Source organism: Microcaecilia unicolor, chromosome 10 (genome assembly GCF_901765095.1).
Source record: "Microcaecilia unicolor chromosome 10, aMicUni1.1, whole genome shotgun sequence".
Taxonomy (NCBI): domain Eukaryota; kingdom Metazoa; phylum Chordata; class Amphibia; order Gymnophiona; family Siphonopidae; genus Microcaecilia; species Microcaecilia unicolor.
In genome coordinates, this window is record NC_044040.1 from 7,781,515 (window position 1) to 7,793,634 (window position 12,120).

At 41.1% G+C, this 12,120-nt stretch overlaps 1 protein-coding gene across 7 annotated transcripts in view; it reads right to left on the minus strand.

Moving 5' to 3' along the window:
- Positions 1-12,120, minus strand: part of CELF2 (CUGBP Elav-like family member 2) — a 485,873-nt gene that overhangs the window by 269,894 nt on the left and 203,859 nt on the right. For all 7 annotated transcript variants that reach the window (XM_030217226.1, XM_030217224.1, XM_030217223.1 and 4 more), the window contains exon 2: positions 5,975-6,171. In XM_030217226.1, coding sequence (XP_030073086.1) covers positions 5,975-6,171 — 197 coding nt within the window. The remainder of the gene's footprint in view (positions 1-5,974; positions 6,172-12,120) is intronic.

The following is a 12,120-nucleotide window of genomic DNA, read 5'->3' on the forward strand; positions in this document are numbered from 1 at the left end:
AGGAAGTAACCTGTTCTGGGGCAAAAGGAGCATGAAAACTAAGAGGCGACAGGCGCGCGGCACCCCCCCCCCCCCCCAGCGGCGTGCACCCGGGGCGGACCGCTCCCACCGCCCCCCCCCCTTGGTACGCCACTGGTGTTATCTCTGGTCTCTTCCCCGGTGGATAAGGAAATTACAAAATGTTTTTATCACACCAGAGTTTAAAACTCTTAATTCTGAATGTAGCACTATCTGCTTTGGCCCTGCTTGTACTAATCAGCACACCCTGTGCACACTGCACAGATCTGGCCAAGAGATACCGGGGTCATTTATTTGTATAACTGTAAATTGTGATAAGGGTATTCAACAAGATGTACCACTGCCATACACGGTAGCATCCTTTCATCTGGTATTGCTTTAGTAACAGAACCCTCTGCTTGACGGACAATGATTTGCTTAAATGGAAGTCTATTTTGTTCTGCTTAAGAGCGAGCATTAATATTTAGTATGAATGCAGACATTCAAAAGCCATTACGGTTTCAACTCAGGTTAATAACAAGGCTATTTTTCCCACTCGCTCCTCAGCGCAGATGTAACGCTCCCAGCCTCAAGCGTGAGGCAATGTGGAACAAGGATTAAGATGATGAATGACTAACACCATAACAACATCAGTTAACGAACAATATTACCAGATTGAAAATGACTGCTGTATAAGCCATCGCAAGGGCTACCTGTCACATTCCTAGAGAAAACACACCCGCTGTCAATCATGGTGTCTGCCGTGGAAGCTCGGTGCAAGGTATCCAGCTAATAAATTAATTTTTAGCTAAGCCTGTGGAGGAGGGTCAGCCAAAACCATAAGGTTTATTCTGGAAATGATTTCATATGAACGACGTTGCAGTTTATTTACTCAATTCTGTTTGTTTCTTTCTATCTAGATGATGTTACACAGTAACACAATGAATGACAGTAGATCAACATTCCAATGCCCATCCAGCTGGCCCTACCTGAGATTCATCTACTTTGCTGAGGTGTAGGAAACCCAACAAAACCTTCCTCCTCTTCCTCTCCCCTCCCATGTCTTAAATGACCCTCTCAACCCTTTCCCTAGCAATAGTCTCCACATCTGTCCCAAACATATCCCAAAAAACTCATTAAAATGATGGCTTCCTAGCTACCATTAAGGATTTATTCAAAATGTCATCAATAGAAATCAAACAAAATAAAACATGGAAAAGAAAATAAGACGATACCTTTTTTATTGGACATAACTTAATACATTTCTTGATTAGCTTTCGAAGGTTGCCCTTCTTCCTCAGATTGGAAATAAGCAAATGTGCTAGCTGACAGTGTATATAAGTGAAAACATTCAAGCATTACTATGACAGTCTGGCCCATTATAAACCATAAAGCTGTATGTCTCTGTTGATCACCCCACCCCTCACCTACCCACACCCATCCTGTTAGAATATCAATGATATGCTTTGATGTCCCCATGCATACCTCCTACCCACCCCCATCCTCCCACCCTGTCAGACTGTCATAGTAATGCTTGATTGTTTTCACTTATATACACTGTCAGCTAGCACATTTGCTTATTTCCGATCTGACGAAGAAGGGCAACCTTCGAAAGCTAATCAAGAAATGTATTAAGTTATGTCCAATAAAAAAGGTATCATCTTATTTTCTTTTCCATGTTTTATTTTGTTTGATTTCTATTGATAACCTTAAGAGTGGACTAACACGGCTACCACACTCCTCTATTCAAAATGTCTAAAGCACTAGTAAATTTAACTTTAGATCCAGGACAAAGATATAAAGACTGGTTAGGAGCCTCCACAACCTGGTTACCTCCTCTGAGGCCATGTTTTTTAGTCTTAAGAAAATATGGATCATAGTGGTATCTCACTGCTACGAAAAATGGTTCACGGGTGAAAGAAGTGAAAACCCAATGGCTTTGGATTACTAGCTCCAGTTTCAGAAGTGTTGAGGATCCAGACACAACATTTAAGAAAAAATACTACTTCTAGCAGAAAGTATTTTTTCTGCTGTCCGTCTCGTCTTCCGCCAGGGTCGCTTTACTCATACTACCCCTCTCCTCAAGTCGCTTCACTGGCTCCTTATCCGTTTTTGTATCCTGTTCAAACTTCTTCTACTAACCTATAAATGTACTCACTCTGCTGCTCCCCAGTATCTCTCCACACTCGTCCTTCCCTACACCCCTTCCCGTGCACTCCGCTCCATGGATAAATCCTTCTTATCTGTTCCCTTCTCCACTACTGCCAACTCCAGACTTCGCGCCTTCTGTCTCGCTGCACCCTACACGCCTGGAATAAATTCCTGAGCCCCTACGTCTTGCCTCATCCTTGGCCACCTTTAAATCTAGACTGAAAGCCCACCTCTTTAACATTGCTTTTGACTCGTAACCACTCGCCTCCACCTACCCTCCTCTCCTCCTTCCTGTACACATTAATTGATTTGATTACTTTATTTTTTGTCTATTAGATTGTAAGCTCTTTGAGCAGGGACTGTCTTTCTTCTATGTTTGTGCAGCACTGCGTACGCCTTGTAGCGCTATAGAAATGCTAAATAGTAGTAGTAGTAGTAGTTTTATTCCCCTTTCCACTTTCAGAAGCTGAATCTTTGGAGAAAAATTCAGAATTACAGAAACAAGCTGTCTTGCAAGCAGGCACTCCAGAATTTCTAGTTATACTTTCGTTCCAAATTTAATATCTTGCCCTTGACAGCCAGGGATCCAGCAGATCAAAAATAAAGAGGTGCTGACCCGGGGTGGTAGACAGAAGCGTGTGACCTGCATGGAGAGATGTGCTGAACAGAAATGAAATGATACAGCTGCTTTTACAAGGTCAAAAAGGACGTGATGGAGATTAGAAAAAAAAAAGCCTCAAAGATGGCCCTGCTGGCTCAGGTGTCAAGCGATGAGCACTGCCATAGTTGTAATAAAATTGGTAATATCTGTTTCATCATGACACATGCATGCCATACATACATACATATACAGTTAGCTCTTTGGGAAAAAGTTGTATAAAAAAAAATACATTCTGGATTGAAAAAAAATGCACAGAAGTAAATTTCAACAGGAGAATTTGTATAGAGAAATTTGCATTTTACAATACAGTACAACTTTATTTTAAATGGATTAAATGATGTAGGACTGTCAGCTTTTGATAAAGTTTTCCCCCTATTAATTCATTTTTTTTAGAGCAGTCCTTTGATTCAACAAGCACCGAAATGCTGTTCTGAACAAAGATTCCATTTGTTTTACACTACAGTAAAGGTCAATAACATTGAGAAACAAAGCTATTATAAACTTTTTAAAGACACTTTTTTTTTCCGCATTCTGTTCTAACAGATGACGATCCCGGCTTTTGCGATGATCTTGAAATCTTCTAAACACAAGCATTTAACTTGTTTAGGGCCCTGTTTACTTAGGTGCGCTAGCACTTTTTTCGCGCGTTAACCGTGTAGACGCCCATAGGAATATTATAGGCATCTACATGGTTAGCATGCAATAAAAACGCTAACGCGCCTCTAGCGTGGCTTAATAAACAGGGCCCTAAGTTTGCTTAAAGCTGGAAAAATACAGAACTGAGAGACAGCCTATCAACATATTAATTATAGATGTATTTTTATTGACACAGATTTTTTTGCTGTACCAGGTACAAATTACCTTTTTCCTCTCTGGTGTGAGGCAAAACACAATGGAATTGGTTGGTATTTGCTTACATCCCAGCATGCACCGGGCATTTTGAAGGTGGCGCCTCAGGAGGAGGGAGTGCTACTCCCTCGAGGTACGGGGAGGGGGGGTTTGGGGGGCACTAGGCTACTAAGACGGGTGGGGGGTGGAGGTAGGGCTGCCCACTGGACCACCAGGTACTGTTTGCTGTTGGTGAGCTTAGGGGGGCTGGAGGTCCTCCAAGGGGGAGGGAGAAGGCCGCTGGGCCACCAGAGAAACTTGTCAGGAGGGGGGGTCGGGGGGGGGGCTGGAGATCCACCAGACCTTCAAACCCTTGTGTGCAGGAGAAGGGGACGGGGACAGGACCTTCTGTTTGACAGGTCCAGGCTTTTTTTTTTTTTTTTTTGGACAGCAAAGACCTGTCAAACAACTTCTGCGGAAGTATTGTATAAATTTGCATACTATAAGTTTTGATCATGAGGGCTTTAATCCCCCGCGCTGTTCCAGCGCTAATTTTCCAGTGCTGTTCGGAACAGCATAGGAGATTTGATCATCGGGGCCTCAGTTCCAGGACACGTTGGCCAGTCTTAGTTTTGAGCTTACATGTCAAAGCAGTGAACTATATGCTGTTCTTGATTGACGTAATGCTGCAGGTCCAATAAATCAGAACAGGATACTTAGAAATACAGAACTGGCCTACAATCTCCCCCTAGGAACTGGGCAACTTGGCAGCTCTGTGAGACATCTTGCTTTGGTAATCTAATCCAGTCTCCTAAGGGTACTATTGAAAGTACAGGTCAGATCTGGCGCCCGAACTGTTGACCTGTGGATTGCCTCAGGGATCTGTGTTACTGCCCCCTTCATTCATTCTTCATCAGAGTCCTTTAGTCAAAGTAACTGTTTTGGGGGTTTCATGCCACTTATTTGCTAACGATGCATGAGAGCTATTCTAGAGTGAGTGAGTTTTGTTTAAAAAAAAAAAAAAAAACAATTAAACATTTTTAGGAAGAATTTCAAAATTCTCAATTCTGCATATCATCTGACTTATCAAGGCCCAATGGGGGAAAATTACAGGGGATGAAGACAGGCCATGGGTGCACCAGAGCATCCTGCCCCACCAACTCCAACCCTCTCTTCAGGCAGACCACACCATTGGACTCCTGCTCCCTGGGGTCCAGGGTCTGTTGGCTATGAAAGCCTACCTGGACATCATGAACCCTACTACTACTACTACTTAACACTTCTAGAGCGCTACTAGGGTTACGCAGCGCTGTACAAATTAACAATAAGGACAGTCCCTGCTCGGAAGAGCTTACAATCTAAAGGACAAAATGTCAAGTTGGGGTAGATAAGTTTTCTGAGAAGAGGTGTAGTGATTAGGTGCCGAAGGCGACATTGAAGAGGTGGGCTTTGAGCATTGATTTGAAGATGGGTAGGGAGGGGGCACGGCGTATGGGCTCAGGGAGTTTGTTCCAGGCATGGAACCCCAATTAATGGGCTGCCAAAGCTACATCATAACAACATTCTGTAAGCCACATTGAGCCTGCAAAAAGGTGGGATAATGTGGGGTACAAATGCAATAAATAAATAAATAAATAAAATAAACTCTGCCCATGCACACAGCTTGTCCAAGTCCAGGAAGATCACTGCACTCCTGGAGCTCCCTGTCGGTTGGGCAAGTTTCTTGGTCTCAGTGGCAACATAAAGGAATATGGGCCTTTAAAGATTTGATACATTTGAGTAGCCAGACATGGAAATCTTTCTCAGATTTGAAAGCTGAATTTTTATTATCAGATTCTCAATTTTATCATTGGCTACAGATTAGCTCTATGTTAAAAAAAAAAAGTAATTTACAAATTCAGCTAATGTCTCAAACCCCAGGAGCTTATTGATTTCAACTTGAGGCTTCAGCATACTGGCCACGCTGCTTCCCACATTTATACATATGTACTAAGTAAATCCTCTGCTAAATGAAGAGGTTTACGTAAATGTTTACAACAGCGTTTTAGAGAGATGAACCGCGGATTTTATCCCATCATATCAGCGTGTGATCTTACACACCATATGAGATTGGCTGCAATCTTATTGTTCTAGGAAAACACACTGCTGTTACAGATTCCTAGACCCCTGAGGCAGGCCGGTTTGGCCGAAATACGACTCGTGTCGGGTCGCTTATTTTAACGATTTGAATAAACATCTTTTTTTTTTTTTTTGTGAACACCATCTCACGGCCCAGACCATTAGGCAAACCTGCAAATGTAAAACCATGCTTCTGAAATAAACCAAAACGGGCATTACCTTTACTTTGGGGAGGGCTCTGACTTCTGTCTCGGAGTACGTTGATCTGGTAGACGGCTCCATACGGCTCAAAAAGTTCCTTCAGCTCTTTTTCTGACCATGATCGTGGGATCTGTCCAACAAACATCTTAATGGCATCCGGGTCCGGCTGGTCTGAGTGATCCAGTGCTCCATTCATCTTGCTAGCTGTGCCGTTACTATAATGAGAACAAAGAATAAGCACCCTGTTAAAACAACTGGGAACCTCCTTTGGTGTGTAACAATAGTAAAAGCACATGAAAAGACTGTGCTTACTTAAGGTGATATACACTCAATATTCAAAAACAAATTTAGGTAGTGGAAATATAGAATCACTAGATAATATCACATTAAGAAAAATTCCAACTGCATGAAAATGTTTGCTTTATTCATCAATGATGCCGTTCTATATTTTAAGAAGGAAAAAAAGGCCTCATAGAGCTCCTAGACTGTATTCATCTATCGGAGCTAGAACGGACCTGTTAAGGGTCCTCTGTTCATCATTGGCCAAAAACCTTCTGCACTGTATGTGTTACACTGTCCTTCATACGTTCATTTATTAGATAACAGCGATAATGTTCCTTTAAAGTACAACTCTTGTACACAACAATATGGAAATATGGTGAATAGAGTAAGTCTGAAAAACACTTATCTTTCTTCAATCCTTTGCTCCCTCGCCACACCTAGTGCCGACAGTTTGAAATATAAAAGTGTTTTTCAAACTTACTCTATTCACCATATTTCCGTATTGTTGTGTACAAGAGTTGTATTTTAAAGGAAAGTTATCATATGAAGGACAGTATAACACGTAGAGTGCAGAAGGTTTTTGGCCAATGATGAACAGAGGACCCTTAATAGGTCCGTTCATTTATTAGATAACAGAGATAACGTTCCTTTAAAGTACAACTCTTGTATACAACAATACGGAAATATGGTGAATAGAGTACGTCTGAAAAACACTTATCTTTCTTCAATCCTTTGCTCCCTCGCCTCAAGCCTTTGGGCGAGGAAGCAAAGGATTGAAGAAACACCTAGTGCCGACAGTTTGAAATATAAAAGTGTTTTTCAAACTTACTCTATTCACCATATTTCCGTATTGTTGTATACAAGAGTTGTACTTTAAAGGAAAGTTATCGTATGAAGGACAGTATAACACGTAGAGTGCAGAAGGGTTTTGGCCAATGATGAACAGAGGACCCTTAATAGGTCCGTTCAAGCTCCGATAGATGAATACAGTCTAGGAGCTCTGTGAGGCCTTTTTTTCCTTCTTAAAATATAGAACGGCATCATTGATGAATGAAGCAAACACAGTGGGAATTTTTCTTGATGTGATACTTAAGGTGATAGCCAGATGGCTGCCGATCATAATGGACAGGTTGGTACAGTCCTGGTTTTCATTCTGAATTCTCTTAACAGTAGTTACGTGTCTGCAAACACAACAGCAGTAAAACCAGAACTGGTTCAGCCCATCCCTTGTGTCATGGACCTATCAAGCCACCTTATGCCTATTTATTGATATGACTTTCATACAGGCAAAACCAGACTCTGCCCCTCAAAACTACATTTAATATGTTCTCATCACAGATCAGTATTAAATTATAGGAGATGCATAGCCAACTAAAATTTGGTTTATACTCATTTAATACAAATTTGTCCCAGTCTGTAGGCATTTGTGTTTGACCTATTCATTTTTTTATACACACACTGCCCCCCTCATTCTATAAACTCTGAATGTAGCTATAGAACACTACCACTATTGTGCATAATTTAACTAGCCCTTAATTGGTGCTTGACTAGCACCAACTACTTTTAATTGGCACTTATGAGCAGTTAAACAGGTAAGCACATTACACATCTATTTTATAAACTTAGGATCAGATATTCAGCCGTCGACGGAGTTATTCCTGAATATTCAAAGTCGGGTACTTTCCAGGCTTCAGCTTGGAATATCTGATTATTTTTGAGCTGGCTAGCACATAACAGCTTAAGTCAAGGTTCATCACTTAAGCGGCCGTGGATTACCGCATAAGAATAGGACAGACTTACACGGTCCCATTTATGTGCTAAACCTGGCCGCTTTACAGGCTGAATATCAGCTCGTAAGCAGCTGTGCTGACTCTGCCCCCAGAACACCCCCAATATAGCCAAGCTTTGAGTTCAGCGCTAACTGCGAATTTCAGCAGCACTTAGCTGGTTAAGTGCCGCTGAAAGTTAGCAACTAGCCTCGACCAAGCGATTTACTCCACTTTTGACGGAATCTCACTGGTTACCCATCACCCATAAGTTGCTCCTACCAGTCTTTAAAATCTTTACCGCCTCCTATTGCAATATATTCCCTCTCGCTCACAAGATCAGAATCTATTTGTAGTACCAACCTACAAACTTTTCATGAACACATACGTGCTACGATTTTTTTCAGTTCAAGGGCCACACCTTTGGAATCTCTTACCTACCTCTTTGCGACATACTAGTTCTCTACAAGTTTTCAAGATTGAACTTAAGACATACCAATTCCGAGATGCATTCACCTAGGCCTAGTAATTTATATAATATGCCTATTTTCTCTTGACTCGCTAAAGAGCATCCTCTCATTTGTTCCGTCACTATCTTTCCTCAACCAAATGGAGTTCCTTCTCCTTTCCCTCACCTTCGTTGTCCATATACACACTTATCTTTCTCTTCTTTTTAATTCTGAAATTGTAAGCCGCCTAGATGGACTCCCGACTGGTGGATTAGTAAATCCTAATAAACTTGAACTGGTCACTGACTGGCTAAATCGCTTTATCAGTCTCTTAGCGTCTACCTTTTATAGCATACATCTGAAAAGGGGACTGACATGAGTGGATCGGGTTGTTCTATGGTTTAAGAGAATACAGTCACTTACTTGCACAACTCTAGATTAGGTAGGTCTGGCTGTTCCATCTTGCCCTGTGGTTTGTTCCTATTTCCTTTCCATTCCTGGCCCCCTTCCTTTCTAACTCACTAGTTTGTGTGAACTGGTACGATTGTGTATCTTTCCAGTCTAATGATTCTGTAGTTCTTTTCCAACTATTTTTTGTGTTTTAAATTTTAATCTGTGATCTACCAGTTAGGTATGGCAGTATAGCAAGTACAAATAAACCATTTAGTGGTTAACATTTACACCCCCACATAAAGCAGGCTCAGGTGGTTGCTCTTAATTTTAGAGGTGATTAACAACTTACGCTAGTGTTCTACAAAAGCTTCCACGCACAAATGTACTGATACAGAATACTAACTTAGTACACAAACCATTAGAACTGAAATTTTTCTGCCCTTTGTAGAACCCCCCCCCCCAAAGTATATGCACAAGACCTTAAAAACGCAATCAACAGTACACCCTTTAAATCTGCACAATCAATTTGAACGCACTTAAAATGTTTTAGGTGCACAAACAAAACAAGTGCTCACGACTACTCACCCCTATTAAACTAGAACGTTCCACAGAAATACAAGGCAGGATGCAATATTCCTTTATTACCAAGTTAAATACTGGAGAAAAGCTAAATATAGTAACATCTCATTATGTACAACACGTTAGTGGTGAACTTGCTACATTGTAACTGTTACAGCAGATCTGATTCTTCTCATAATTCCATAAAAAGGAGCATAAAGTCTTCAGCAATCTGTGGATTGTGCATTAAGTTATCAAGCTGCACACTGTTCAGAATGGAAAATATTCCAATTATGAGCGAGCTTGGCTGCAGAGTGGACGCCTACCCTCTCTTAAAAGGAACTGTGCTGGACTGCAGAGCAGGCCAGTCAGCCCCACTTGTTCATTGTGATAAGGAACAACAGGCACAATTCATTTAAGTGAAAGGGATCTCAGAATTGCTGCTTTCTTGTAGCACCAAAGCACTTCTTCAGAAGTTTAACCTCAAGTTCAAGACCCTCAATATATCAAACCTTTCACACGCTGTAAAGTGCCTTGCAAACCAGATGTGCCTCCACAGTGGAAATGAATACATTCCGAAAACACTCACATTCTTTTCATGTTTCATGCAAATGCTCCAACCAGCTTTTTGTATGAAGAATAAGACAATTCTCTGAAATGACGGTGTTCTTCCAAAAAAAAAAAAAAAAAAAAAAGTTTTAAATTGGGTTCAACAGACTCAAGTTATGTATAATGATTTCTAACTGGTTACTGGAAAAGTTACAGATATGTACAATTAAAGGGTTCCGCAGTTATGCATCAAAAATCGAACATTTCTTTGTGATTTTCCAGTGAACTGGGTACCTATTGGAGGGATCCATTTAATAGAAACTGTGGAAAATTAAGCTAGAGAAATAACACAGCAGTTCCATTTGATGATCAATGTTACCCTAGTAATCTGCAAGACAGCAAAGGCGACAATCGTGGTGACGTATAATACTTTATTGGGTTGAAAAAGACTCTACATGACATCGTGTTTTGGCCAAAAGGCCTTCATCAGGAGTCTGATCTCAACACTTGATCGCAAATAAAGCAATGCTACTGAAACACACGCATACACCTTCTTGAAGATCCTGCTGACGATAGAGATTATGAGTTGAGGTTGCAACGTGGGAGAGACTTATGAACAATGTCAGGAAATACTTTTTCATAGAAAGGATGGTAGATGCCTAGAATGCCCTCCCATGGGAGGTTGTGATGACACAAATGGCGAGAGAATTCACGAATGCAGGGGATAAACACAGAGGGATCCCAAACCGGTCCTGGAGGCACCCCAGCCAGTCAGGTTTGCAGGATACGCACAATGAATATTCATGACAGAGATTTGCATGTACTGGCTCCACTGCATGCAAATCTCTCTCATTAATATTCATTGTGGATATACTGAAAACCTGACTGGCTGGGGTGCCTCCAGGACCATGTTTGGGAACCACTGCTACATAGGAAAAGGATGGAATCAAGTTAAAGCAAAACTTAAATAACTTCATAACTGGAGTGAGCTTTGGCAACTTTAGAGATTGGGAGGGAGAGACCATGATTAACGAAGTAGACACTGTGGAAGATTCAACTCTGGTCAACTCATTGGGCAGGCTGGATGGCCCATATGGGTCTTTATCTACTGACATTTACTAAGTTAAGACCATGATGATAAAACCAATTTTCTGACTACTAGCAAGATAACGTGATATTGCAGCATTATATTGAACTGCCTATATGTGGTAGGCATGAACTATTGGGAAAACGTAGCACGTGGCTATTAATATTGAAAACAGAAAAGTCATCTGTTTTACCCATGCAGTAAAGATGGCCTTAGTGTGAAGGAATGACACATGTAAGCACGCACTAAGGACCCCTTTTCACCGAAGCTTAGTAAACGGGCCCCTGCGTCTTTAGTGAGTCTAGGAGCGAGCTTGGCTCTCAAACAGAATTTATATGGCAGACAGGATCAATAGCGAGAGCCTGCTTTAATAAAATCTGGCTGATCCAGCCACTGAAGGCTTATTTCGCCAAGGAAATCTTGACCATGCTAGAATTATTAACCATAATCAGCAATTAGATTACTAGAAGTCACCGTTTCATGGCCTTTCCCAGACTAACACAAGACTTCTGAAGTCGATGCAGAACATGGTTCACAATGGTCTTACTGAGGGGGGAAATAGGATCATGTTCTTCCCCTGTACTCATTGCTGCTGGTTTCTTAAAGAATCCAATAAAATGTTTTGCCTTTGATTTGTTATACGGTCTACAGCGGTCAGCCACAATATACAGATAATAGATTGGTGGTATCTTCCATCGTCATCATTGTGGTCTTCACCAAGCAGGTTGCTGCAGTTACCACGTTTATCTGCTCTCCATCTTCTCTATTTAAATAGCATATTTAGTTACAGGGTACCATTGTGGAATTATTTCCCTCATGCCTTATGAGACAAGAATTACAGGAATGGAGGCAATTTGCACCTTAAAATTTGTGGGGGGTTTTTGATCCTGCTATTCAGGGGGTAGGGGTGGGTGATCTGTGATTTTCATTAGTTTTTACTGACTCTTATTTTTGTATAATAACTTCAGTTTTATTTTACTTTTTAATCTTCTAATGTTTTATTAAGGAAGTGGTATATTTAGTAAGTTTAAATCAAATCAAAGTCATTTAAAACAACAAAAACATTTTTGTGTAAGACAA